Raw genomic sequence first — 26,704 nt, 5'->3', positions numbered from 1 at the left:
TTATTTTATTGTCTAAAATGATGAGGGATTTTGTAGGTTTGGGAAGCATTGTGGTGCTTTGGAGAGAGGTTGGGAATCCTGCCAATATCATATAGTAAAGAAAAGAAATTCTAAAAATAAGAGAAAGTCTAATTATTATAGAAAATAAATGCACTTTCAAATCAAATTTAGCAACTATAGTTACTATTACTAACTCATTAGCAAGAACAACAAAAGTGACAATTGAAAAAGAAATCTTTTGCAATAATCGAAGGAGTTAGAAATGGGAGCCTCGAATACAATATGCTATGAACATGGGAGAGCTAATGGAACAACCAAATTCTCCAACCCCTACAAAAATTGACCACAGGAATGTCTCGGGAGGGAGTGGCAAGCCAAAAAAGCTATGATACTATGATCCCTACATAGAAACCTTGAATTTATGACAAGGCCTTTCTAGGCCTTGTCGTCAAACGTTAGGTTTCTGACCAACCCCCCCCCTCAGCACTAACTCCCACGGGGTCATTATGACCTCGGGGAGTTGGGATCAACGGCTCACATTGATCCCCCTCCTCACGACCACGGCGCCATCGTCAATCTCACGAGGATTAAACCCATCCTCAATTGGTCGTCCCGCCCGAGATCATAAACCAGACCCCCCGAAAAAGTGCGCCGTTGATTGGCAGTCTCCTACATGTCCGGCATGTGAACTAGAGCGCCTTAACTCCTCATTATTGGAAGGGCCCCGCAGAATGTGCTGCCACCGTTGAACAGGGTGTTATCAACCCCTGGGAACATGCGAAGTGCCAGATTTCAACTTCATCCCTCCCATTTGCTCCGTCTTGAATAATTCGTGAGCTCTCTCTCTCTCTGGTACCCTGCGGCTCATCCCTCCCAGCGAGCTCCTCCCTCCCAGCGAGCGCACATCCCTCCCAGCACCCTGCGGCTCATCCCTCCCGCCCAGCGAGCTCGCGTACCTTGCGGCTCAACCACCCTGCGGTTCATCCCTCCCGCCCAGCGAGCCCACGTACCTGCGGCTCAACCTCGTCGCTTGCTCATCCCTCCCAGCGAGCGCACATCCCTCCCAGCACCCTGCGGCTCATCCCTCCCAGCGAGCGCACATCCATCAGCACTCTACGGCCTCATGAGCTCCCAGCCAGCACTCGCCGACGACTTCATCCCTCAGCTCTCTGCGGCTGGTTGCCTCCCAGCTCGGTGGCTTCATAACAACTCGGCGGTTGGTTCTAGAGTTTCGAGACCCGCCCACGGACCCATTCAGACGCGAGCTGGTCTTCATCCACGTCAGCATCTCCCAAGTCCACGATTGTGTCTCCCAGAGTGCGCATCCCATGCCCATTCGGATGCGTCCTGGTCTTTATCCACCGTCTCGTATGCTTCTCCGTCTTGTATGCACCTCCGTCTTCATTCCTCCCACAATCGGTGAGACCGTGACTCAGGAGGCTGCAGTGTGACCGTGACTCAAGAGGTTGCAGCATCTCGGGAGGCCCAATCGTCTTCATCAGCGTGACGTGCGTGTGGGAGGCACTATCTCCTATCTCAGGCTCAATCCTTTTGTAAACTTTCACAACAATCTCAAAATAATGCTCTCTTTGGATGCATAACTCCTGTTGGAAGAGTTTGTTGATTATTATCTATGTTGCTTACGTCGCAATCATTTTGCAATAACCATATGTGCAATAACCATATTTTGCAATAACCATACCATCAAATTGCGACTCTGTAGGGCAATGCATAAGATTGGACAAAGAGGCATACACATGATCGCGCTCATCTGTAGGGACCTTGATTCACGCAAGAACATGTAAAGTACTCACTGTCAAGGTCATGGAACTCACAAAAAGGCAATGCTTAAAAGTAAAATGGTATTGAAAAGGTGTACCTGTGGCAAGAGATTTTCAACCCGTGCTTTCTTTGTGTGGAACCAGCATAGAATAATATGGCATGCTCGTTGACGTTTGTTGCCACCAAGGTAGTCAGTGGTCCAACAATGAGGGTCTTCCAGAACAACCTTTGAGAGCGCCTCCAGCTCTGGCTGGGACTTATCAATCACCAGGGCAGCAAGGCGAATATCTCCCATCCTAGAGAGGACTAGTCTCATGGTGATTTGCAAAGCCATAATCTCTTGGTTTGACCCATTGTCACTAGTGCATAGTATAAACCAAATAGGGATACCCACCCCATGTTGGTTTGGTAAAATCGCCGCATAAAGTGGAAGACCAAACACATTGGTCTTGAATGTGCTGTCGATTGCCCAAGCATTGTTATTTGAGAACCTCTTACTCATTTGCAACATCCATTCGTCCTGGACTATCAGTACGAATGGTTTGTCCTTGTCCTCTATGGCATGAGGATTGTATGGTTGGCAATAGAGTACCTAAAAGACCATGTAGATGATAGTATCAAATAGATGTACTAATTTTCGCAGCTTATAAACATTTATGAGAATATGTCAAATACCTTGTTTTGATCTCGTAGACGGAGAGCCTCCAAATACATTGCCATCCAATCATCCTTCGAAAGTTTGCCTGCAACAGGATGACACATAGAACATTGACGCTCAAAGCTACCTAGTACCATAGACAAAGGCTTAGAAGGTAGCATACCTTCAGTTCGAATTTGATATGATAGTGTCTGTACCTCCCTTGGTATCATGAAGAACCTATAAATGACACGATCCAATGGAGATGCATTTTTCAAATGAAATCGCTCCTTGCTAAGGCTCATCTTCGCGACGTGCCGACATGTCCCAACATCAAACAGGTCATCCTTGCAACAATCAATCACAGTTGGATGCACCGGCAAGTGATACAAGTCGGCACGAGATCCAGGTACATGACCCTCGTGTGGTCCATGGACTCGTATAGTGACATCATGGAGATCGTCTTTGTACTCGATTTGCACCTTGAAAGGGCAACCACATTTCTTCGACGTTCGCAACCTGCGGATTTGGGAGCCCTTTCGAGTTGCTCTACCACTGCGATGACATGCATGTTCCACTATTGTCTTCCCTAAACCATGCTTTTTGGTTGAGCGGACCTTGCCCAACCTAACATTGTGTTCAAGCATGATTTCTTGAAGCCTCCGCTCAACAAGAGATCTATCTACAGTAAACTCCAAGATGGGTGCTCTTCTTTCTTGAACCTTCCCATGAACGAACAATGGGCCTTTATAACCATGGGGCCTTGTGAACACCTTGCAAGTACACCCACTGATGAGATCTCTCACATACGCAAGAGGAATGCCATGCCTTCTCAAGTCAGTACACCACGTGGATTTGATGGAATCAATTGTGACATTGATACCCTCGTGAGCACCTGTAACCTTGTTTATGTGATCTTCAAGGAATATGCTCTCCCACTCCTCTATACATGCAATGCGCAATGATGGCTCCGATTTCAAGGCCAATGTAATGTATCCATCGCCATTTCTACCAATGCAAAGACCTTCTCTAATTCTTCTCCACTTCTTCAAGTCAAGCAACTCCCTCCTGTGGAGTTGCTTGAGCACCTCCAATGTGATGGCCTTCTTCCCGCTCAAATCACTGACCATCAAGCTGTAAGTCTCTCTATTAAAAGAGAAGTACTTCGATGAGGTATAGGTAGTTGGGCTTGGTGCATTGTTAGTGATTTCTTGTGGTGCCGAATCATTGTCTCCACTTAAGAAATCAAGCATGTCAACCTCGTCGCTTGATGATCCATCTAATGTCTCTTCATCCGTGTCGAGATCATCGATCTCAATGTCGCTTTCCATAATCCATGCGTGTTGACTACATACGTATATATCACCAAAACATCATTCCAATGCCACAATGCATCCAATGCAAATATGAGAGGAAGAAAGAGAGAGAGATATGCACCTTGTAGTGGAAGTCATGACCAAGAAATCGTAATATGAACCTCAAACCTTTGTTCCAATGATCTCGTGAGCTTGTATGCACTTGGAATATGGGCATCCAACCTCCGTTCACAACAGCACACGAATGCGCCCTACGTGCAGGATTTTCCTGTGGGTAATACCGAGAGCTTTTCGGCTTTTGGTACCAGGTCAACACAGTTTACTTCAATGGCTGGGTTTACTTTAATGGCTGGGTTTACTTGTAGTCCACGATTCAAAAATACGTATCAGAGATAGTGGGCCCCGCAGAATCTACTATCTCTTAATGCCAGCCCATGCCATCAATTTCAACGACTGGCGGTGCATTTATAGTCCTGGATGGGTTTACTTTTGCATGTGGCAGTGAACATCCCCGAATTTCGACACGCCGTTGCTCCATTAGATCCAAGTTTCCGGCTGGTTGGGTTTCTATTTGCTGGTTGGGTTTTGTTAAGCTGGATGGGTTTACTTCTGCATAAAGTAGCGGCTCTGATGCGAGCCTTTTTTCGGGGTGAAGAGGAGCCGTTGATCCCAACTCCCCGAGGTCATAAAGACCCCGTGGGAGATAGTGCTGAGCCCCCCCCCCTTAGCACTATCTCCCACGGGGTCATTATGACCTTGGGGAGTTGGGATCAACGGCTCACGTTGATCCCCCTCCTCACGACCACGGCGCCATCGTCGATCTCACGAGGATTAAACCCATCCTCAATTGGTCGTCCCGCCCGAGATCATAAACCAGACCCCCCCGAAAAAGTGCGTCGTTGATTGGCAGTCTCCTACATGTCCGGCATGCGAACATGAGCGCCTTAACTCCTCATTATTGGAAGGGCCCCGCAGAATGTGCCGCCGCCGTTGAATAGGGTGTTATCAACCCCTGGGAACATGCGAAGTGCCAGATTTCAACTTCATCCCTCCCATTTGCTCCGTCTTGAATGATTCGTGAGCTCTCTCTCTCTCTCGTACCCTGCGGCTCATCCCTCCCAGCGAGCGCACATCCCTCCCAACACCCTGTGGCTCATCCCTCCCGCCCAGCGAGCTCGCGTATCCTGCGGCTCAACCACCCTGCGGTTCATCCCTCCTGCCCAGCGAGCTCACGTACCTGTGGCTCAACCTCGTCGCTTGCTCATCCCTCCCAGCGAGCGCACATTCCTCCCAGCACCCTGCGGCTCATCCCTCCCAGCGAGCGCACATCCATCAGCACTCTGCGGCCTCGTGAGCTCCCAACCAACACTCGCCGATGGCTTCATCCCTCATCTCTCTGCGGCTGGTTGCCTCCCAGCTCGATGGCTTCATACCAACTCGGCGGTTGGTTCCAGAGTTTCGAGACCCACCCACGGACCCATTCGGACGCGAGCTGGTCTTCATCCACGTCAGCGTCTCCCAAGTCCACGATTGTGTCTCCTAGAGTGCGCATCCCATGCCCATTCGGATGCGTGCTAGTCTTTATCCACCGTCTTGTATGTGTCTCTGTCTTGTATGCGCCTCCGTCTTCATTCCTCCCACAATCGGTGAGACCGTGACTCAGGAGGCTGCAGTGTGACCGTGACTCAAGAGGTTGCAACATCTCGGGAGGCCCAATCGTCTTCATCAGCGTGATGCGTGTGTGGGAGGCACTATCTCCCATCTCAGGCTCAATCCTTTTGTAAACTTTCACAACAATCTCAAAATAATGCTCTCTTTGGATGCATAACTCCTGTTGGAAGAGTTTGTTGATTATTATCTATGTTGCTTACGTCGCAATCATTTTGCAATAACCATATGTGCAATAACCATATTTTGCAATAACCATATCATCAAACTGCGACTCTGTAGGGCAATGCATAAGATTGGACAAAGAGGCATACACATGATCGCGCTCATCTGTAGGGACCTTGATTCACGCAAGAACATGTAAAGTACTCACTGTCAAGGTCATGGAACTCACAAAAAGGCAATGCTTAAAAGTAAAATGGTATTGAAAAGGTGTACCTGTGGCAAGAGATTTTCAACCCGTGCTTTCTTTGTGTGGAACCAGCATAGAATAATATGGCATGCTCGTTGACGTTTGTTGCCACCAAGGTAGTCAGTGGTCCAACAATGAGGGTCTTCCAGAACAACCTTTGAGAGCGCCTCCAGCTCTGGCTGGGACTTATCAATCGCCAGGGCAGCAGGGCGAATATCTCCCATCCTAGAGAGGACTAGTCTCATGGTGATTTGCAAAGCCATAATCTCTTGGTTTGACCCATTGTCACTAGTGCATAGCATAAACCAAATAGGGATACCCACCCCATGTTGGTTTGGTAAAACCGCCGCATAAAGCGGAATACCAAACACATTGGTCTTGAATGTGCTGTCGATTGCCCAAGCATTGTTATTTGAGAACCTCTTACTCATTTGCAACATCCATTCGTCCTGGACTATCAGTACGAATGGTTTGTCCTTGTTCTCTATGGCATGAGGATTGTATGGTTGGCAATAGAGTACCTAAAAGACCATGTAGATGATAGTATCAAATAGATGTACTAATTTTCGCAGCTTATAAACATTTATGAGAATATGTCAAATACCTTGTTTTGATCTCGTAGACGGAGAGCCTCCAAATACATTGCCATCCAATCATCCTTCGAAAGTTTGCCTGCAACAGGATGACACATAGAACATTGACGCTCAAAGCAACCTAGTACCATAGACAAAGGCTTAGAAGGTAGCATACCTTCAGTTCGAATTTGATATGATAGTGTCTGTACCTCCCTTGGTATCATGAAGAACCTATAAATGACACGATCCAATGGAGATGCATTTTTCAAATGAAACCGCTCCTTGCTAAGGCTCATCTTCGCGACGTGCCGACATGTCCCAACATCAAACAGGTCATCCTTGCAACAATCAATCACAGTTGGATGCACCGGCAAGTGATACAAGTCGGCACGAGATCCAGGTACATGACCCTCGTGTGGTCCATGGACTCGTATAGTGACATCATGGAGATCGTCTTTGTACTCGATTTGCACCTTGAAAGGGCAACCACATTTCTTCGACGTTCGCAACCTGCGGATTTGGGAGCCCTTTCGAGTTGCTCTACCACTGCGATGACATGCATGTTCCACTATTGTCTTCCCTAAACCATGCTTTTTGGTTGAGCGGACCTTGCCCAACCTAACATTGTGTTCAAGCATGATTTCTTGAAGCCTCCGCTCAACAAGAGATCTATCTACAGTAAACTCCAAGATGGGTGCTCTTCTTTCTTGAACCTTCCCATGAACGAACAATGGGCCTTTATAACCATGGGGCCTTGTGAACACCTTGCAAGTACACCCACTGATGAGATCTCTCACATACGCAAGAGGAATGCCATGCCTTCTCAAGTCAGTACACCACGTGGATTTGATGGAATCAATTGTGACATTGATACTCTCGTGAGCACCTGTAACCTTGTTTATGTGATTTTCAAGGAATATGCTCTCCCACTCCTCTATACATGCAATGTGCAATGATGGCTCCGATTTCAAGGCCAATGTAATGTATCCATCACCATTTCTACCAATGCAAAGACCTTCTCTGATTCTTCTCCACTTCTTCAAGTCGAGCAACTCCCTCCTCTGGAGTTGCTTGAGCACCTCCAATGTGATGGCCTTCTGCCCGCTCAAATCACTGACCATCAAGCTGTAAGTCTCTCTATTAAAAGAGAAGTACTTCGATGAGGTATAGGTAGTTGGGCTTGGTGCATTGTTAGTGATTTCTTGTGGTGCCGAATCATTGTCTCCACTTAAGAGCTCGCTGGGAGGGATGAGCCGCAGGGTACGAGAGAGAGAGAGAGCTCACGAATCATTCAAGACGGAGCAAATGGGAGGGATGAAGTTGAAATCTGGCACTTTGCATGTTCCCAGGGGTTGATAACACCCTGTTCAACGGCGGCGGCACATTCTGCGGGGCCCTTCCAATAATGAGGAGTTAAGGCGCTCCAGTTCGCATGCCGGACATGTAGGAGACTGCCAATCAACGACGCACTTTTCCGGGGGGTCTGGTTTATGATCTCGGGCGGGACGACCAATTGAGGATGGGTTTAATCCTCCTGAGATCGACGATGGCGCCGTGGTCGTGAGGAGGGGGATCAACGTGAGCCGTTGATCCCAACTCCCCGAGGTCATAATGACCCCGTGGGAGTTAGTGCTGAGGCCCCCCCCCCCCCCCCCCCCCCCCCTTACCGCTTTACTGTTGTCAAATCGCAAACATCGACATTTTACTGTTGTTAATCACATTCGCAAACGTAACTGCGCTTCGAACGATGGCAGACTTCCAAACTGCGCAAGCCACGTCTCCTCTTCCTCCAGGCGCACCGCAGCAGCAGCAAGATCCAACAGCACCACCACCACCAACAACGACAAAGAATCCGGACAATCCCGGCGACAAGAATGCGCAGGCTGATTGTACAGCATCGGAGGTAAAGGACTTGCAGTTTTGTAGCCTATGATTATACCGTTTGAAATATTAGGCGGTTTTTCTTTGCATCGTTCTGTGTTGCGTCTTTATTGGCATATACTGTTGGTATTCTTCCATGGTATAAGGTTGGAGGTGTGCAGCCACCGGCAGGGAAAACACTCGTTTAAATCATCAAAACCAAAATCTCAAGCAAATGCGATAGTCAGATAACCAAGCATTTTGGACCTCTATAGAGAAAAGAGCGTACAGCAATCAAAGAAACATTGAGCCACTTGCTTATCACAGACATTGAAGCAGACACTCATAGACAACTTTTCCATTAATCAAAGAAGCATCGAAGCAGACACTCATAGGCAAGTTGATGAAACTCCGGAAAATTATAGTGGCCGTGTCTATGAGGTCAGTGAACCACCAGGTTTTCCTTTACGTTCAGAAGGCAGACCAAATTCAAAACAGAATCCTCACACCTCCTCTATAAAACCAGCGAATCATGTGACCTTTGGAAAAGCTTAAACAAATGCAGTACTTAGGTAGCCAAGATTTTGGTGCTGTAGAGCATAGTTGCAAAGGGTTTCTGAAACGGGAGGTGTGAAATGGGTTTCATAGGCTTCGTATGAGTCATGTGACATAGAAAACGAAAAAAAGTATGAAAGTTTTATATGCATACACTATATGACTCATGTGACATAGAAAACTCAGATTGACATTATTCATTATTCTATACAATGTAAATGAACATTCAACATAGCATCAATATTCACATATATCATGGTCCACTATCCATGCCCAACATCAACTTTTTATAAAAGGAGCCATTAGTATATGCAATCATCCCGGATAACAAATCAAAGCAAAACTCCAAGAATCAATACCAATATCCATGTCAATGTATTAAATAAATCCGTGATAAACAATGATTACAAAAGTCCCAAGACATTTATGTGTGGATTTTGTGAAAGTTTAATATAGGTGTTTCATACATTTATGAAATGCCTAGGTATGCTACGAGTTTCCTAACCTTATGAAACGGGTTTCTTGGCAACTATGCGGTAGAGAAAATGTAGCAATCTATTCATAAATCAGACTCCCCCTTTCCCAATCATGAACAAAGCGCATGTAACTCCACTTCAAAAGTCCTGCATGAGCCTCAACTAATGAGAATTACAATCTTTTGCTCAAGGCGCAAATCCAATTTACACCATCAGAATCAAGGAGGATGGTGACATAGATGCTCACTAGGTGTGGGAGATGGACCAACTTAAGATGGCCAGAGGGGCATGCAATCTTCTTGTGAATTACACAATCAGCTAATGGAAGGATTGTGCCAAGGTTTAGCTTAGAGCTTTTGTGATTATTATTCTGCCAATGTGGACAAGGGCCTACCAATGGGTTAATTTCCCTTGTTGTAACCATGTCCTCATGGTGAAGAAGGCATGGAAGGCAAGGCAATGCATATAAAATGGGCAACAAGATTGTTTATAGGGTGCTATAGGCTGTAGTCCTCATGGATAGTAGGGCATAGAAGGCAATGTAGTGCACAAAAAATGAGCAACAAGATTGTTTATGGGGTGGTGTAGTCTGTAACACTAGATCATGTGAAATCAGCTGACAATCAAAGTTGCACTAAAAGGCAAAAAAGCAAAAAAAGCACATTGAGCCTGGGCTAGCCTAGGCATTCAAGGGATGGGGCTGAAACAATGCAGGAGGGTGCTGTAAATGGAATTTTAAGAATTGTGGGAAAATGCACAATTATTGGAAGTGGGAGGCACAGGGGTATGGAGTTCCAATGCTTGAGAATGAGGAGAGGAAAGGCTTCTGGTCTCTGCAGGGGTTTGAAAACAGGCTGACTTTGTCAGGATTGGATCTGACATCAGTTGCCCAATTTCTATGGTTGATTTGGTCAGGATTGGATCCGCCGACTTGGTCAGGATTGGATCTGACATCAGTTGTCCAATTTCTATCGCTGTGCAGTTGCAGCCCATTTGGCCCTTGCTGCTCCCTGCAGCTTAATTGGTTGCTTGTTGTATTGCCATGAAGCATCCAGCTGCGTCATTTGGAGCTCTAACAATGGGCTGGTGTCAACTAGATCCGTGTTGGTCACACACCCCCTCTACTAGAGGGCTGCTTTTCTGTTCCAAGCTGCATAGCTATTAGCTTCTTTATATAGAGAGACCTTGGTGCATGATGGGTGAATAAGGTGGCAATGTAAGGTCTATTAAAACAAGCATATCTGATCAGGGCATGCCATAATCTGGCTCAGGGTAACTGATGCTTGTGGAAAAGGCAATGCCAGCATCTTATCTCATTGTAGGCAGGGTGGATCATTGCACTAAATAAAATGCAGTGTGCAGTGGTATTTGTGCTTATCTTGGCTAACTTGGCTTCCATCAACTTCTCATCTTAATTCAGATGCTTGGTATCAGTTGAAATTTACAAGCTTAACACATTCAAAGCATCTCAGTTTTGGTACTATATCTTCAATATTCATTTGTTTTGATCTATTCGGTACCGATAACTTTATTTTATGCATGTTCACTTGACAGAGTGAGGCAGAAAGGGCAATAAAGCGAATAAGCAGTCTTAAGGTAGGCTTCTGATTCATGGCTACAGTTAGAGACAATTATTTAATTGGATGTTTTTGTCTTTTTCATTGTCACTTATGAGAACTTTGTTACAAAAACATGGGGAGTTCCTGAATAATCATGTAGAGAACACGTTTACGTGCAGAATGTATTAGGGGTAATCATTGTTGACAAGGATGGGCATGTCTTACGTTCAACTCTTACTGATGTAAGTTGTCTTTTTGTTTCGTTTTTTTTGTAAAGGTTAATTGTATTAATTACCTGAAGCACAGAATACAAGTGAACTATATGCTGACAATACAGGAGTTACAATGGAACTATATATCTGACAAGGAAATTGAAGAAACTACAGCAGGCCAGGAAAGCAAGTCATCCCTGGGAAGGATGCCTGCATATTAAATGTTGCTAAACTGCCAATGAAGAAGGCCCCTCTTCTCTCTCTCTCTCTCTCTCTCTCTGCCCCCATGCCCTCACCCAGAACCACCCTTGCTCCCGCCTTACCCCCCCTTCAGGTGACCAGGAGGAGCTACAGACTTCACAACAGCCAGGCTTGTAGGTCCCCTGATGGTTCCAGAGTCCAGACTCTCACAGGAGTTTGGGGCTCCATTCCTTTCCAGAGACTAGTCGGGATGGCCTTAGCAGATCACAAAGGATTCAACATTTGTAGGGACAGTAGCAGCATGTTGGTTCACTTAGTGTGAACTATGCGTTGATGCACAAATTATGGAGGACAATGAGCCTACTTCTATTGAAAAGGCTTTGATTTAGGATATATGGTGTGGTACCATGCAGGATGAGCTTGATTCCATTGAAAGGAATCACACTTGGTACTTGGTTCCATGTTTTCTTTGGAGAAAAATGATTGGGTCAAGTGGGTCTACAATACCAAGTATTCCGCTGATGGCACCTTGGACAAGTGCAAAGCTAGGCTTGTTGCCAAGATTTTTGGCGAGAAGCTTGGCTTGAACTATGTAAAGACCTTTGCCCCGATGGCCCGCATATCTACCATTAGGTTGGTTTTGGCATTGAGAGCTCATCATGGGTGGCCTATTTCTTAGAGGGCGTCAGGTCTGCCCTTTTAAATGGTGATTTGTAGGAGGAGATTTATGGTGATTTGCAGGAGGAGATTTATGTGGAGCAGCCACCCTGTTTTCGTGTCCCAGGATCAGAGGATTGTGTTTTTCAGCTGCAAAAGGCCCTCTATGGCATGAAGCAAGCACCCAAAGTTTGGTGTCAATACATAGACTGCTTCTTTCTTGACCATTGCTTCCAGTAGTTTGATTATGACACCAACCTCTATTTTAGATTATTTGATGGGTTGGTGACATATGTCATTCTGTATGTTGATTACTTGATCATTAATGGGAGTCATTGTGAGCACATTGCATACACAAGAGAGATGCTGATCACTGAGTTTGAAATGATGGATCTTGGACTTCACTTTTTCCTTGGGCTAGAGGTGTTTCAGATGCCCACTGGTATTTTCATCTCACAACAGAGATATTGACAGCCTTTAGCATGATTGCTTGTAGGCTGATTTCATAGCCCATGCACCCACGGTCCAAGTCATCAGTATTCCTCACATCTAGTAGCGGATGTCGCTAGGTATAGGTGCCTAGTTGGATCCATGATATGGCTCATTCATACTTGACTAGATGTTTCTATTGTAGTTACCATCTTGAGTTCATTCATGAGAGATCTCTTCAGTGCTATTGGCAGGTTGCTTTGTGGGTTTTGTGGTACTTGTAGGGCACTCCAACCCATGGGATTTTGTATTGAGAGGGGGTCTTATTGACAGGTTGGAAAAATTTAGATTGGGCCAATGACATAGACTCTCGGAGATCTACTATAGGTTTTGTTGATCAGCTGCCATCATCTTTAGGTAGTTACATTGCTACGTTTACTAGTTCCAGCCCTAGAGATTACTGCATTTTGGTACCAACAATATCATAGACATGATTATCACCCACTCTAACTGAACCTATAACAGTGCAATAGGTATAAAACCAACAAAATGTATCGAAGGAAGAGCCAATGCAATCTCGTGATGTTTCAAATGTGCCTAGTGAACAAAAGCAAATGATAGTAGTGGGACAATCAATGCAAATGCAAGGCCGACTTGGTAGTGCCCATCCAATGGTTTTTAGACAAGGTATGCATGCTAATGTGGGTCACTTGATGTGCTTTGGGGGTAGATCAGCATCACGTTCGTATAACCCCTTTGAGTCATATGAATTGAAACCCTCCCTTGTTTCTCCTTTTGGTGTGCAGGATCTAGATAATTTTCAATATGTCAATCTTAATCAAGGAGGCTTTGAACGTAGATATACATCGAGAAGTATACTTGGAATAGTTTCTTTGGCAAAAAAAAAAAAGTTTACTGATAAAGGTAGATGACTACTCTAGAAAGTAATTAGCAAGCTGTAGTAGGAGCGGCAGCAGAAAATGCACCATTGATGATTGGAGCCTTCCGTTGTAGAGTGTAGTTGGGTAGCAAGTCACTAGTGATGGGCAATTGTTAGGCGGCATCCGATCTTAGATGACAATAGATCCAAGGCATCCAATGGGGGAGTAGCAACTCTATTGTGATAGTATTCACCAAGCGCTTGCAGGAGAAGGGGCCAGCACTCAGAGAATAGGGAGTGGAACCAAACTTTCTTCCTACATAGGGTGGTAGATGACCTGATTTAATACAATTTACAGCAAGCATAAAATTCACAAATCTCAAGTAATTACTTCACCACATAAATCTTGGATAGTTAACACTTGATTGGTCCCAACAAATGGCACCTCTCATGGTCTCTCTTTATCCTATATTGCTCCAATTTGTAATATATTGAGATATAGGCTGATCTCTCCACATATTTTGATACATTGGGCTGTCACAAATAAGTAGCAATATTAGGATTTAGTTTGGCCCTTGATTTTGCTACAATTTGGGTACAAATTGAATCAAGAATACTTGCATGCAGGCCTAAATAAATGTGGGTGAATCCTTTTCAGATTAGTTGTAATTTAAATTAGGGCTTTGGCACCAAAAGCACTATTGTCCACCTCCAATCTACTATAGATTATTGAGAATTTATATATGAGAGAGAGAGAGAGAGAGAGAGAGAGAGAGAGAGAGAGAGAGAGAGAGAGAATCAATTGAAGCCAATCGAAACCATGAAAGTAATTTGGCATAATAGTATGGATATTGTTTGCTCCATCCTTGTTGTGCTCCCTTCGTGATTCTCTTCTTTTGTTTTTGTAGCATGGTGTTTTCATAACCTTTTCATGAGTATTTGTTACCGATCCTTGATCATGCTTGGCTGGCTAGAAGATCTATTTCTATATATTAATTTAAACTTCTTCACAAAAAAAAAGGAATAAGCTAAAGGGAGAATCTTTTGAATAGTAGCTCTGATGGTGCTAACAGCTTTGAAAGGTGAAACTAACATTCCTTCTTGGATAGGGTGATAAATAACCCAATTAAGCACTAATTATAGTAAGCATAAAATTCACGTAAACAAAAAAGGCACACTTTACCACTTTAATCTTGGACATTGGACATCCTGTTGCTCCCAAAATTGGCACCCCTTGCGAAATTTCATTATTTTATATTGCAAATGAAAGGAGTACAACTAACATTCTTTGATCTTCTCCGCTAATCCAAGTGCCTCTTGTTGTCAAAACTGATCAGCAAGCCTTCAAACCAATTTTCCCCTTGGTTTGTTTGGGGATTGCCCTTTACCTTGCTCCTTAAAAGACAAATTCAGCCCCAAATCTGATATTGGCTAGCTGGCCTCTTGAATCTTTTTAAAATTTCTCAATTTCAATTGTTGGAATACAAGTCCAAGGCCCTTATTTCTAAGCATGCATCCCGAGGTGACAGTTAAATCCTAATTTTTGTTGTAAATTAGGGTTTATAGCAAAGATTGATTGAAATCTCTTTCTTTGATGGCTCAAACTGTTGGAAAGTATTGAGATAACTTGAGAGATGGTTGCAGGATGAGAGAGAATGCTGTAGAGAGAGAACTCTTAGAGTTTCATTGCGAGAAAAGTTGAAAAGCTCTTGTTGTCTTGCTCAAACAACCATGGAAGCTGTTATCTATAGATTAAGACCAATAGAAAGATTGCTGCCTCCTCTTGTATATTGTCATCCGTACTAGAAGGACCTTGGGTTGCTGTTACTTGCTTCTGGAGGACTCTAGACTGGTGTCACATGCTTGCAAATCACATGAGTAACCTCTCCTTGCTCTATAACAATCTCCTCCTCTCTCATGATTGTTGGAATAGACTCAGACTAGTGTCACATGCTGTAGGATTGATCCCTAGTGGTTGTGAATCACATGAGTAACCTCTCCTTGCTCTATAACAATCTTCTCCTCTCTCATGATGGTTGGAATAGACTTCCATCAGCCCCTAAAAACGTTTTTTTCACTTGCATGGGCAAGTTTTGCCAAGTGATAGCCTTCTAATCCCATTTTTTAGCATTGTCCAGCTTATAATATCACGAATGAAGGGGGCGCCATTTTGTGCCTCTCCGAATCATGCCTTCTCCTCCTAGCTCTAAAATCCTTGATTTCTTTGTCCCATATCGCCGCAAACAACAGGAGAAATGATGCATTCTATGGAAAGTTTAGATTTTAGTCTTTTTCTCTTAACATAATTGCTGTTCATGTGGGCTGAGAGGATGAGGGGGAGTGGGTATTGATTCGTGATAAGATGCAAGGAATGGAGCGAGGAAGCGCGAAGGTGAGCATCAATGGCTAATTTTAAAAATTAATTTAATAATTATTCTAGTACTTGAAAAATTAATTTCACCAGCTAATAATTAAATTGGCTAGGCCAATTTGTCCTCCAAGTATCCTTGAGTAGTTATTAGTCCTTAGATTGGCATTAATTAATTAATGCCTAGTCCTTAATGTTACCACTAATATTAGTAGCCAATAAATTTGATCTAGGTTCAAATTTGACACTGGGTACCACCTAATATCTATCAAGCATAACTTATTACACCTTTTGCCTTTGATATCTATTGATATCTTAGGGTCTTGGGTCCCACACTGTGAAATAATTAACTTGCACCTCACATGTGCAAGTCACGTTAGTACATTTGGTTAACTTTTAATGAAATGCTAAGCAAAGCAATAAAATTTTGCGTCCTTGTGACAGCCACCCCCTTGAAATCTTTGCAATCGTCCTCGATTGCATTGCATTGTGCCAAAGGAAAAGCATTATTGCATTGGAATTTTCGTAAGGCATCATAGTCACAACATTGGCCACTGCTATCTAACCATGCAATTTGTACAAAGCCTGCTGAAAATTTCCAGCCAGCATATACATAACATAAAATTGAAAATTAGTCCAGAACTATTGTTAGAAACCCATTGGATGCATCGATAACTCATGTTTCTGAACTGTTCTAACTATCGACCATAGAAAAGCACTAATTTGGCTTAAACCATTCTGAAATTGCCAATGGCATTTACTAACATGCTACTGTCCATGGAACCCACTGAAAACCATTGAAAACTGAGTATAATCTGATCACTTTGTTGATTTGAGAACTGATCACATATTGCTGCAAATGTGACCCCAAACTGATCACAAACTAATTGCAAAATTGATCAGTAACTAATGCAAAAACTGATTCCAAAAGTGACCATAAATGGTTCTCAAACTGATAAAAAACTGAGCTGAAACTAATCAGAATTTTTTCTTAAACTGAGTCAAAAACTCATGCCAAACTGATCATAAACTGATGCAAAAGTATAGTTTCAATGCTCACATGAAACTCATACTCATTTGCATACATCTCACAGTGACTAGTACATTGAGTAGTGACCTCATGGTAGATGTACTATTAGCATAGTACCTTGGATGCATATTGAATACATTTGAGATCCACTACATACGAGAGTTGTCCATAACTGGGGGAGTGGAAGTGCTATCTCCCCCTTGAGCATCAGGTAATGCTTCGGACCCTGCCCTGTTGAACCTAACTAAAGTTGGTTCTAATTGAAAGACATCTTAGTAAAGTTTTAACAATTGAGGATGGTCTACCAAGTCATCATCTTCCATCCACTTTGCATCTATTGGTGAAACAATGATGAAGCTTCACCAAGAAGCAAAACTTTACCTCTAGCTTTACTTGCCTTGAAATCTCACTAGGTTGTAGGTCTTTCTTTCCCTTAGGTATTGCGATGCTTTATACTTTTACGTTGCTGCAATTCCAACTTAACTAATATACAATATTGCATCCAGTTGACTAGTCCCTCATGTGCTTTCGACATACTAGGAGCACAAGATGCATTAGGAAACATTCTTGTTTGCATACTTTGGACCATTGCAATGTGATTGTGCATGAGAATTTGCATACCACTAGCCATACCAAGATACATTTTTCCATACATTGCATACATTATTAGTTGCATTTTCCCATACATTACATACATTATTAGTTGCATTTTTCCTCATGCAAGCATCACTACCTGCATTTTTTCTCGTGACCAGTACTATATGGAGCATTTGCACGACCAACATTAATACCATGAGTCCCAAACATAGTGGGCTGCATATATGCATTGTCAAACTTGCCACTTTGTGCCCCGGCATCATGCCAACATTGTTATCCATGAGGTTATGCATACTACCATTCATACTCGGATACATTGAGCCTTGCACACCATGCATTGGCTGCTACATATGATAAGGAGTTGTGTAATACATTCCTATATCATGGAAACTAGTACCGCCATGAGAGTAACCTAGCTGCCCCATAATTGCGTGCATGCCGTGTTGTCCAAAAAACATTGGATTGACACTTCTAAGTTAGCCTTGGTGACAAAACTTAAAGAAGAAGCCCCGGCTAACTGCGTGCCGGAAGCCGTGGTAAGACGGGGGGGTGTGGGGGGGAGGGGAAGTGTTATTCGGAATGATTGGGCGTAAAGGGCATGTAGGCAGTAAGTTAGGTCGAAGGTTAAAGACACCACCCCAATTGGCAGAATGCTTACAAAACCAATTTACTTAGAGTGAGATAGAGAAGATTGAAATTTCGTTCGGTTGAAGTAGATGGGCCCTTTTATTTGGCTTTCCCTTTCTAAGAACCATACATAAACCCCACTAGCATTATTTGCTTATGCTCACTACCCGTGTTTGGAACATCATGTTGTAGTATTGGCCCTTGCTTCAGTGCATCTTACTGTCTCAAAGCTCCTAAAGGCCTAGAAAGACTCACATTTTGGTCTAAACCAACATTATTAGCTTGCTGTCCATGTTGCGTGCCTTGTCCAAGATGAGGCATTGCATTTTTCCCAACACAATTTTCAGATCGAGCTGCATCATCCTTGTTTGCTTGATCCCATCTCACTATCTGAAGACATTCTTGCTGTAATGCTCAGTTGAATACAATTTCAGCACTGGAGCAAAGCTTTTGACCTTCAATTAGGTGCCTCAAGTCCACGAAGTCAAAGGATTGAGTGGTATCCTGGCAATGGAACCATGAAATTGGCCTTTCTCCTTGGATAGGGTGGTAAATAACCTGGTTTAGTACTAATTACAGCAAGCATAAAATTCACGTAAATTGAAATGCACACTTTATCACTTTAACACTGGATATTAGACACTCTGTTGTCCCCAAAACTAGTGCCCCTTGCAGTATTTTTTTATCTTATATAACAAATGGAAGGAGTAAAACTAAGTTCCTCTGATCTCCTCCGCTAATCCAAGTGTCTCTTGCTATGAAAATTGACCAGCAAGCCTCCAAACTGATTTGCACCTTGGTTTCCTTGGGAATTGGCTTTTAGCTTGCTTCTTGAAAGACAAATTCAGCCCCAAATCCGATATTGCTTAGCTGGCCTCTTGAATCTCCCTAAAATTTCTATTGTAAATTAGGGTTTACAGCAGAAATTGACTGAAATCTCTTTCTCTACTGGCTCAAATTGCTGGAAAATGCTAAGATAACTTGAGAGATGGTTGGGGGATAAGAGAGAATGCTATAGAGAGAGAAATTTTAGAGTTTCATCGCGAGAAACACTGAAAAGCTAATGTTGCCTTGTTGAAATAGCCATGGAAGTTGTCATCTACAGCTTAGGACCACTAGAAAGACTGCTGCCCCCTCCTGTATGTTGTCATTTGCACCAGAAGGACCTTGGTCTATTGTCACTTGCTCCTGGAGGGCTCCAAACTGCGCACATGCTGTAGGATTGATCCTTGGTGGTTGCAAATCACATCAACAGTCTCTCCTTGCTTTCTAATAGCCTCATTTTCTCTCACAATGGCTAGAATAGACTTCCACCAGTCCCTAAAACGTTTTTTCCACTTGCGTGGGCAAGTTTTGCCAAGTGGCAGCCTTCTAATCCCATTTTCTACCATTATCTAGCTTATTATTCTAGTACTTAGAAAATTAGTTTCACTAGCCAATAATTAAATTGGCTAGGCCAATTTGTCTTCCAAGTATCCTTGAGCAGTTATTAGCCCTTAGTCTCTAATGTTACCATTGACGTTAGTAGCCAATAAATTGGTCTAGGCCCAAAACTGACACTGGGTACCACCTAGTACCTATCAGGCATAACTTATTACAACTTTTGCCTTTGATACTTGCTGATATCTTGGGGTCTTGGGTGTCACACTGTGAAATAATTAACTTACACCTCACATGTGCAAGTCACATTAGCACATTTGATTAACTTTTCATCAAATGCTAAGCAAAGCAACAAAATTACGCGTCCTCGTAATAGAAAGGGGGTTAAAATTACAGCATGGCCGTCGAGCCCTCCTATTTAATTGCCGCCTCTCACTAAGGTGAAGGATAAAACCTATTGCCTTGTCTTATCTTATACGTGCAGTCTGCTATTGCTTGATTCTAGTAGCCTCTTGCCCACTAAGGTTCTCTCTCAATTGCTTGGTTGGAATGGCCACCATTTTACCCTTAGCCATCCCCAAACAAGATCCCACAAGCGAGCATGGCATGTTCTCTCCTTGACTACGAAGTGGCATAACTTCTAATGTAAGTCTCAGCCTCTAGACTTAGTTTACATCAATTAATTATTGGACTGACACCAAGCACCCACAAATACTTGTCTAGTATAACTTGTCATAATTTAGGTTTTGGACTTGTCATCGTGCCACTATTAATATACACTTTACATGTGCAGCCAAAGCTAAGCAATAAAAATACACGTGCCCGTGACAAGGAGAGCAGTTGGGAGAAGAAGAGTGAATGGGGGTGGTCTAAAGTGGTTGAGAGTGACCCATAGGGATGCCTTTTTATAGGGGATTTTAGAGCATTGGTCCTTACGTGCAAATAAAATTCTTTTAATAATAAGAAAGCTTTTTGGGGCTGTCCCAAAAGTGATGGTCTAGTGATTAGCACTTGGGCTCACAATTGTTAGGTTGTAGGTTCAAGTCTTGCTAGATGCATCACTTGGTTGGACACCTATGTTGGCATGATGTCTTCATAAGTTTGGGCTCTTGCCCACTTGCCCACTTGCCCACTTGGTTGGTTGTCCTCCTTGGCAACTGACGAGGAGGGTCCCAATGCGATCAAGCTTCCTTGTTCATTTTGCACATGAGCGATTTTATCTATGCATGGGAAAAATGCCAACGTGGCTCTTGCTCGCTCTCTTGGCTAATGTTTGGAAGGGAGGCACCCATCCTTGTGGGTGTTCGGGTGCATGTCTTATCTTAGGAGAAAAAAGCTTTTTGGGGCTGAATTAAGGAGCAATAATTAGGCATTAATGCATGTAAATCAATATTTAGTGCTAGCCATAATTATTGCTGCTCAACATGTCTTTGTTAGTACACTTGTACTTTTGTATCTCATTGTGGTATCTTATTACTCCTTGGATGAGACAGTTGTAGTAAATGATGTGGATGGGAGCTACCATTGTTGCTCCATTGCGGTGATGACTATTATATCTTGTCATCATTGCACACTAGTGGATTCAGTTCCATTGCTCTCATTTGTGTTGATGCATCCAACAAGTTGTATAATGTCATACTTAATGAGTCTTGAAATGGATGATGAAAACAATTGTTGGAAAATTTTTCCTTTATGCAAGGGCTACCCATTTATGTAGGGTGTCATTATGGGAGGATGATCATTGTTGTCAAGCAGTAGTTGAGTGTCTTGTCAATCTTGTGCTGGTCACCCCACGGATATCAAAGACAATGCACTAGTTAAGAGGCCATGTTATTAGCTTCTAAGTAAGGATGTCCAATAATATGTACCAGGTGCTTAGAAGTGTTAGGTCAATGAAGCTGAGTGCCTAGAAGTGGATGGCTTACTCTAAACCTAGGGGTGGAACAATATTTTCATCTATTTCATGATAGCATCACCTAGAACCATCCAAAACTACAACTCAAATCGGGTTAACCAAGCTGTGTCGGATAGGAAGATTGAACTCAAGATGCTAGAGTTAGCTAGGTTGTTTGTAGAGAATATGTCCAGACTACATGTGTTTGCTTGCCAACATATTCAGTGGTAGAGATGGAACTAGCCATTCTACAGAGTAGATTCTCTGAGATTAAATACCAGTTTGTGTTTGACTACAAAACTACAAATGTTGGAAGTAAGACCGGGGGGGGGGGGGGGGTGTGCGCTGGGGGACTTGAGGAAGTGTAAATATGGTGGGGGCTTGAGGGCCATGCTTGCTGATATGGTAAATATATGATGGGTGGTTAGAATGAAGCTCACATTAAAGTCTTAGAGGCTTTAGGTAGCGACTCTTGATGTGTTGTTGTCAGTAGTGCATAGTCCACTTGCCTAACGCATGGTGAGTGGCTGCCTCAGCTATGTCAGAAGGGACTGGTAGTTTGCTGTCCCACCATGTTTCTAGTCACTCTCTGGAAGCTGTTCATACTTCCTCTACAGCAGTCAATTCTTGAGTTTGCGCATTTTAAGGTTCACCTTTATCAAGGGAGGATAAATCAAGCAGCAAATTAGCTGCTACCTATTGCTGATTTTACTGAATTTCATCATGAGCTTGAGTGGTGAGGATGCTCAAAAAACCTCAAAGGCTGATCTAAACCAAAGTAACAGTGCTTTAAAAACATATTCAGGGCCAATTGTGGATGTTTTATGTACTCTTGCAAACATATAGCTGAGCCTTGCTAAAAAGACAGGGTCAATGGTGGGCCAATATAATTGATAATGCTTGTGTAGGTGATTGATTCAACAGTTTGTAAGATGTCATGATAGCATGCTTCCAAAACCTGTTAGGCAAAGACTTAACTTTGCAAGATCATTGTCAGTAGGGATGTCATATTTGTGGAATATTGCTTGAATGCAAAAATCAGCTCACAATTAGCCCATAGGGTGTATTGTGACACACTTTTAGCACCATCAGAGTGTTGCTCTGGATTGCTAGAAGATTGTTGGAAACTCTTTATTAGAGCAAAGATCTGCCTTTTACTTTCTCATACCCAATGTCATGTATAACCAATGTCATGTATGATGACCATTAGATGCGTGATTGCTATTGGAGCCCATGTATGACGACCATTAGATGCATGATTGCTATTGGAGCCCATTATGATTGGCAAATGCATCAATTGGATATCGAGGCAACATTCTTGATTATGATTTGCACAAGGAAGTTAATGTAACTCGGCTACCTTGATTTGAGATTGAAACCAGCACGTTGTGCTTGCAACATCTCATACTGAATCATAGTGAGCATTTGACATGACAGTTACTGCTCTTATAGGCTATGTATTTTTCTTGGGGTTGTAAGTTAGGTGCTAACGCAAAGTAAATTGAAAAATCCAGATTCAGACTGATATGTGAAGAGAGTAAGTAGAAATGGTATGAATAAGGGCTACTCCTCTGTGTGTTAAAAAAAGAGCATTACTTTCAATTATGGCTTGCATGAACACCAGGAAATTTGAATTTTGTAGTTTGGAGTAGTATTTGAGCAGCATTCGGATCCCTAAGTTGAGTGGAGCATTATAGTGCAACAGTCCAGGTATGTGAGAGAGGTTTTGCAGCGTTTTTGGATGGGGTTGCAAACCAACCAGTCTCAGAAATGAGCTTTATGTTTTCTATCACCAATGCAAGAGGGCCATGTGATGTACACTATGCCAATAGACTAGGGGATGCTTGATGTATATGTCATGCAAGGTCAGATGTATAGTGTGTAGGGTCACAATTGAGTAGATTCATTCATAGCTCTCAAGCAAAGCATTTGCAAATGCTAAACCATGTTTTTGACATATTGAAGGTACTTAACACATCATGCCTTTACAAAGTGATTGGGCAAGATGCTGTGACACCATAATATCTATAAGTGATATTGGAAACTTTTTGCATGCTTTTCTTGGCTCGACTACTTATTGGTGACATAGTATGAGGGGATGTCTGACAAGCTTTGGGACGTGGGAACATCATCCCAAACTATCCTTGGTTGAGGGACACGTACAGGTGACATGGCACGGTTTGGCAGTGATTTTGGCAATTTTGGCTCCTTTAAATACCCAAATTTGTCCCATCATTTACCTGTTTTTAGGATCCATTTTTGGATGTATGTGGCCCATTTTGCATGTTTTATATGTGCAACGTCTCTCCAACTTTGTACAAGCAACCAGCAGCCACTACTTGGTCAGATATCAGCCCCTCTCAGACATGCATGATGAATTTTTTGCTGCGTTTTTTATATACTCTCCCATCCATCCTTTTCCTTGTTTCGTGTTCCATGTCTTGATGATCAATGGGCACCTCTAGCTATGGGGCTAGGCAATATTTATGGCTAATTTGGAATGTGGTTAGACACCTATTAGCCAATGTTTGTGTTGGACAATCCTCAAGTACACCCATTTACAATGAAAGTCACAGAGCTATAGTAGTTGAGAGAAATCCAGTTTTTCATGTTCACAGAGCTCATTGAGACGCAGCAAGGCTATGTCGAGGAATTGCTTATTGATTGTGAAATTGACTTGGTTAATGTGCTAGTGGCAGATATGTTCACAAAGGCTCTTCTTATAAAAACCTAAAGCCTTTCACAAGGCTTTGGGCTTATTCCCTTTAGGGACTGATTTATTGACCCAATATCTGTGCACATCGGAAGGATTATTCACCTGTGTTCCTCCTGAAGTTCTTCTGGTATATGAACATACTCTAAGAAGGAGGTATGACAATTGGTTTTCAAGGAGGGAAGGGAAAGGCCTGTTGATCAAGGATTAAGAGTAGTCCCTCATGACAGGTTATAATTCTCTTTGTTGCTGTGTCTCTTAACTGAACTTCAACGTCATCCTGCGCATAGATGCTTATTTTGGGAGGGCAATGTGGTAGCAATCTAAGGGTTCAGGAAATCTTAAATATGGCGATCATTTTGATTCTGCAAGGGTTTAGGATACTAGTCTAGATGGATCAAGTTTAGGCTACAGGACAACTGCTGTATGTACCTCGCTCCAAGGTTGAAGCTTTGAACCAGTAATTTGTCAATCACCAGTACTTGGATGTATCTTTGAAGCAAAGTTTTGTTGATGAGCAAGACAAACAAATGTTCCAAGCAAACTGATATATTAGCTTGATCAAGTTGGAAATCTGGAATTCATACTCGAAGTATCTTCCTCCATACACGAGACTTTAAAGCAGCGAATTCGTCTATCACCAGTGGGGGTAGAGATGTTGCAAGTATCTTAGTAGGTCTTATCCCTTTTAAGGGTGTTGCAAATATTACTACCACTTCAATTCATACATGTGACCGCATTGAAGAAAAATACTTGGATAAATGCTTCAAAGGGATACTCATTCAATGGGCAGTATAGACAAATGCACAAACTAGTGGATTGTCTTGATTAAACTCTAAATATGGCGCCCACGTGAACACCCATGTCTTGGTATATTGGCGTTTGAACCATAAGTCACAATCAATTGTTTCTAAAGCTGTCAGGCGTCTCAGTTAAGTGCGTTGGTGTGCGAACATGCTGCTTAATCTTTGGTGATGCTAGCAAATCCAGGAAAAGAGGACGATAGAGTATGCAACCCATGGTCTGGGCTTGGCAACCATGGCAAGAAGCTCGATCCGCGAGCTTGACAATCAAAATGAGTTGCAGATGGTCCGGATTAGGAGTCAAAGCCATGAACTGATCGTCCTAGACGAGACCACTTTCACGCTCCTCGTACTTCAAGCTCTGAAGGACATCTTACCAGAAGCAAAAGACGAGGATGATGGAGCTCCTTTCCCGGAGAGCCACACTCCTGAGTAAATGGACTCTCTACTCAGTCTATGCGCTTGGCGTCTCCCTCTTTAAGAATCGCTTGCTTGTTTCTGGGTAAATCAAATAACAAGATGCATGCTGATTGCAATTAACTTCGGTACATTTAAATCCAAATGAGAATGGGATCCACTGTAAACAATATCTACGCTCTGGTTTGCAAAGAAAGAGAGAGAGTTTTGTTTTCTTTTTTGTGAGTGCCTCTTTGCCATCGATTAGGATTTGCAAGCATGAGAGAGAGAGAGAGAGCAGGGGGTGTGGTGTACAGCCATGTAGGGAGTTGACATGATTGAATGCTTGTATACATTTCCTTTTGGAAGTATTATGTAGGGGTCCCTTCATGGAGTGGACATTCCTAGATTTGGTAGGGATGATAGATTGAATGCTTGTATACATTTCCTTTTGGAAGTATTATTGGACACTTTGATAGTTTTCAAAATTGCAAGGCATGGTTGTATTAATAAGATAAATAATTACGGTACCTTAGAGATGCCTTTCAAAGATGTCCCTTAAGCCAAAAAGAAACATCAATACTCAGAAAGCTTTTTGTAAACATTACTTTTTAGAATCCAACAAAGCTATGAGTGCATCCTTGTTCACTTTAGGCCACATCTCTCTCAATGAAACCATTCAACAATTTTTGCAAAAAAGCATTTCATCCCTTATCTCTTTCAATGAAACCATTTGACAATGATATACATAACACCTTTAATTCCTTACATTCCAAATCAAGTCTATGGCAATTGCCCTCAAGAGATTCCATATTTTAAGAGAATTCTCATTTAGGTGGCTATGGCTGAATTAGAGTTAGAAATTAAATCCCTCTAAATTAGAGTTATCATTTGCAAAGACTCGTGCAAAAAAGGTGTGACACTATTCCCCTTGTTAAACACTTTAATCTAGATTTTGGAAAAGTAAATATTTAACTAGAGTAAAGAGCAAGGGGTTGAATTGATTTCTCCAAAGGGGAGGGGACGTAAACCATACTCCATTTGAAAACAATATAGTTGTAGCATTAGAGAAATAGGTTTGTGTCATGTCTCGCAATGCCTTTGCCAAACCTCATAATTCTCATGACTTTAGGTATGAATTGTTAGGTACCTTACCAAAACCCATTTCAGTAAGTAGAAAATTCATCCCTAGACTATGTAAATGATCGATGGAGAAGATAAGATGAGAACGTCATGTGTTCTCGTACAATCAATAAAACCATGCTGTATATGATGCATAATCTTGGTCAGTGAGAATTTGATCTTGTATGCCATTGGTTAAGTTATCACATGATAAACAACATTTGATGTATAATCTCGGTCAATAAGAATTTGATCTTATATACTACTGCTCAAGTTAGCAGCTTGTAGACAACATTTGACATTATTCAAGGCCTCCATTATGACATCTTTCACAGACAAATAGATTTAGGTAGAGATTTAATTGATTCACTATTGCTCTCCTTAGGAAGAACTTCCTTAATCCTACTATTCAACAATTTACATGAAATGAGATGAACATTACCTCCCACAAAGACCAAGGCACTTTTACGAGGATTCCATCTAGTCTTAGAGATTTACCGCTTTACATTTTTCCCACCACAGTATGTGATTCTTCTTCAAAATAAGGCCTCTCCA

At 42.6% G+C, this 26,704-nt stretch overlaps 1 protein-coding gene across 5 annotated transcripts; it reads left to right on the top strand.

Annotated features, from left to right (window-relative positions):
- Positions 1-8,091: 8,091 nt before the first annotated feature.
- LOC148033986 (uncharacterized) lies at positions 8,092-25,266 on the top strand. 5 transcript variants are annotated; one of them, XM_087681976.1, is made up of 4 exons: positions 8,092-8,293; positions 10,836-10,877; positions 11,020-11,082; positions 24,819-25,266. In XM_087681976.1, exons 1-4 carry the CDS (start codon positions 8,138-8,140, stop codon positions 25,065-25,067), a joined length of 510 nt encoding a protein of 169 aa, XP_087538102.1. In that variant the 5' UTR covers positions 8,092-8,137; the 3' UTR covers positions 25,068-25,266. The 5 variants fall into 5 exon arrangements, with proteins under 5 accessions (XP_087538102.1, XP_087538101.1, XP_087538105.1 ...); XM_087681975.1 differs by having other exon boundaries at positions 24,810-25,266; XM_087681979.1 differs by lacking the exon at positions 24,819-25,266 and adding an exon at positions 24,059-24,803.
- Positions 25,267-26,704: the final 1,438 nt, after the last annotated feature.

This window comes from Lygodium microphyllum, chromosome 7 (genome assembly GCF_053477565.2).
Source record: "Lygodium microphyllum isolate KBCC chromosome 7, Lygodium_microphyllum_v1.1.10, whole genome shotgun sequence".
Lineage (NCBI taxonomy): Eukaryota > Viridiplantae > Streptophyta > Polypodiopsida > Schizaeales > Lygodiaceae > Lygodium > Lygodium microphyllum.
The sequence above is the reverse complement of the archived record's forward strand: the minus strand, read 5'-3'. Positions and strand labels throughout refer to the sequence as shown.

Excerpts from the sequence above, each read along its gene's own strand:
- LOC148033986 (XM_087681975.1), top strand. The coding sequence starts at position 8,138 with ATGGCAGACTTCCAAACTGCGCAAGCCACGTCTCCTCTTCCTCCAGGC. Across the intron at positions 8,294-10,835 it reads CTGATTGTACAGCATCGGAG|AGTGAGGCAGAAAGGGCAAT; the intron begins GTAAAGGACTTG and ends TTCACTTGACAG. Across the intron at positions 10,878-11,019 it reads AGCGAATAAGCAGTCTTAAG|AATGTATTAGGGGTAATCAT; the intron begins GTAGGCTTCTGA and ends GTTTACGTGCAG.